The following is a 1,660-nucleotide window of genomic DNA, read 5'->3' on the forward strand; positions in this document are numbered from 1 at the left end:
TCTTTCAAAGACCTTCCAAAGCCATAAAGATGTAATTCTTAATCTTCAAAAGCCGCATTCTTCCCAACTTGTTCAAGAGTTTGACACTTTGGTGCCACTCTCGCAAATGAAGTCAATTTCCGTGTCCCGGGGAGGTGTTACATATTTCATTACGGATTGGCCTGTCCCTAATGCGTACCGGTTGTTATTCCCCGTATGCAGCTTTCCGACGAAGAAGGCAGAGTACTCCAGAGATGGAAGAGAAAAAAAAACTTGTTATGAGTTTCCGGGCGGTTTTGTGCACGGAAAAATGAGATGACACCGTAACTTTTTGCCATGGCTGTAAAGTTGGCCCGGCATCCAGCATCCAGACTGATTGCTGTGGAAAACCAGGAGGATGGCCATAAAATGTAATTTATTTAGCCTTTTTACGACTTTTTGGATGCTATTTCTGTTGCGTTTGTGTTCTTTGCACCTGACTAGGGGAGCGAAAAGTGCCTCCCAGTGGATGGGACTAACCTTCGTTCTAATTCTGCCCTTTATTTGCGTTTATTGCTTCTGTCCTGAAGCATCGATCGTTATGGTTTTGTGATATTCATCTTATCTTGTGGCATTGAAAGTGTTATTTAAATTAAAAACATGGAACAAAATTTCAGTTTATAATAATTTTATTCAACTCAAAAGCACTTAGAACCAGTGCTTCTTCTCGTGCTTCTTGATGGTAACGGTAATTGGGACATGCTTCTCAACGTACACTGGCTTGTGGACGTACACTGGGACGGGCTTCTCAACATGAACTGCGTATGGTTTTGGCACTTCGACGTATTCCTTGTGGACAACTGGGACCTTCACCTCGACTGGGTATGGGACGGGACGATCAACGTGGACTGGGACCTTCTTCTCAACGTACACTGGAACCTTCTTTTCCACATAGACCGGGACCTTCTTCTCAACCTCAACCGGGTATGGAACCTTCACGTGGACTGGCACGTGCTTCTCAACCTCAACTGGATATGGAACTGGGACCTTATTGGTGATTGTGGTGTGCAGATGCTTCACTTCATGATGATCGTGATGATGGTCATCGAATCCGTGCAAATCGTGATCACCATAACCCAGTTCCCAAAGGCCACGTTTGTCCTTCTTGCTGGAGGAATCGTCAACTGCCGCACAGGAAGCAACGGCCAAAGCCATAGACAACACAACGAACGCCTAGATATCGGAAAATGGACGTGAATTAGTGCTGCTCTAGTGGGTTTATTGGATTAATAATTTCTTACCTTCATGATGGATGCTACCGACAAACGAACTAAACCAGTGCTGATGCGTCTGATCAAATGAATCGATCGCAAGCGAATGATGCTTTCGCGATAAATTGTGTGAGCATTTATATGATGTGATAGACGCTTCTCTATCGTTTTTATTAGCGGTAAGTTATTCAATTCAATGTCTATCTATGTAGCGTATCACAAAATGACATTGGAAAAATGCCGTTTGAAAAGAAAAATCTTAATTTAGTCTGAAACATTTGGTTCACGGTGACATCTTTTTTAAGCGAACTGATAGAAATTTAAATATGTGTATGAAACTTACCGAGTTTCTTTGGTACAATTCAAATGCACCAACATATCAAAATGACGTAACTGCTTTTGTTAATAACACCTTGTTACATCGTTGTGCA

The 1,660-nt window shown here is 42.3% G+C and overlaps 1 protein-coding gene across 1 annotated transcript; it reads right to left on the reverse strand.

Annotated features, from left to right (window-relative positions):
* Positions 1-629: 629 nt before the first annotated feature.
* Positions 630-1,339, reverse strand: LOC110677170 (titin-like). Its single transcript, XM_021848041.1, has 2 exons — positions 1,260-1,339; positions 630-1,191 (listed from the first exon to the last, which is right to left on the reverse strand). The coding sequence occupies exons 1-2, from the start codon at positions 1,263-1,265 to the stop codon at positions 667-669; spliced, it is 531 nt and encodes a 176-aa protein (XP_021703733.1). The 5' UTR covers positions 1,266-1,339; the 3' UTR covers positions 630-666.
* Positions 1,340-1,660: the final 321 nt, after the last annotated feature.

The sequence above is a fragment of the Aedes aegypti genome, chromosome 2, assembly GCF_002204515.2.
Source record: "Aedes aegypti strain LVP_AGWG chromosome 2, AaegL5.0 Primary Assembly, whole genome shotgun sequence".
Taxonomy (NCBI): Eukaryota; Metazoa; Arthropoda; class Insecta; order Diptera; family Culicidae; genus Aedes; species Aedes aegypti.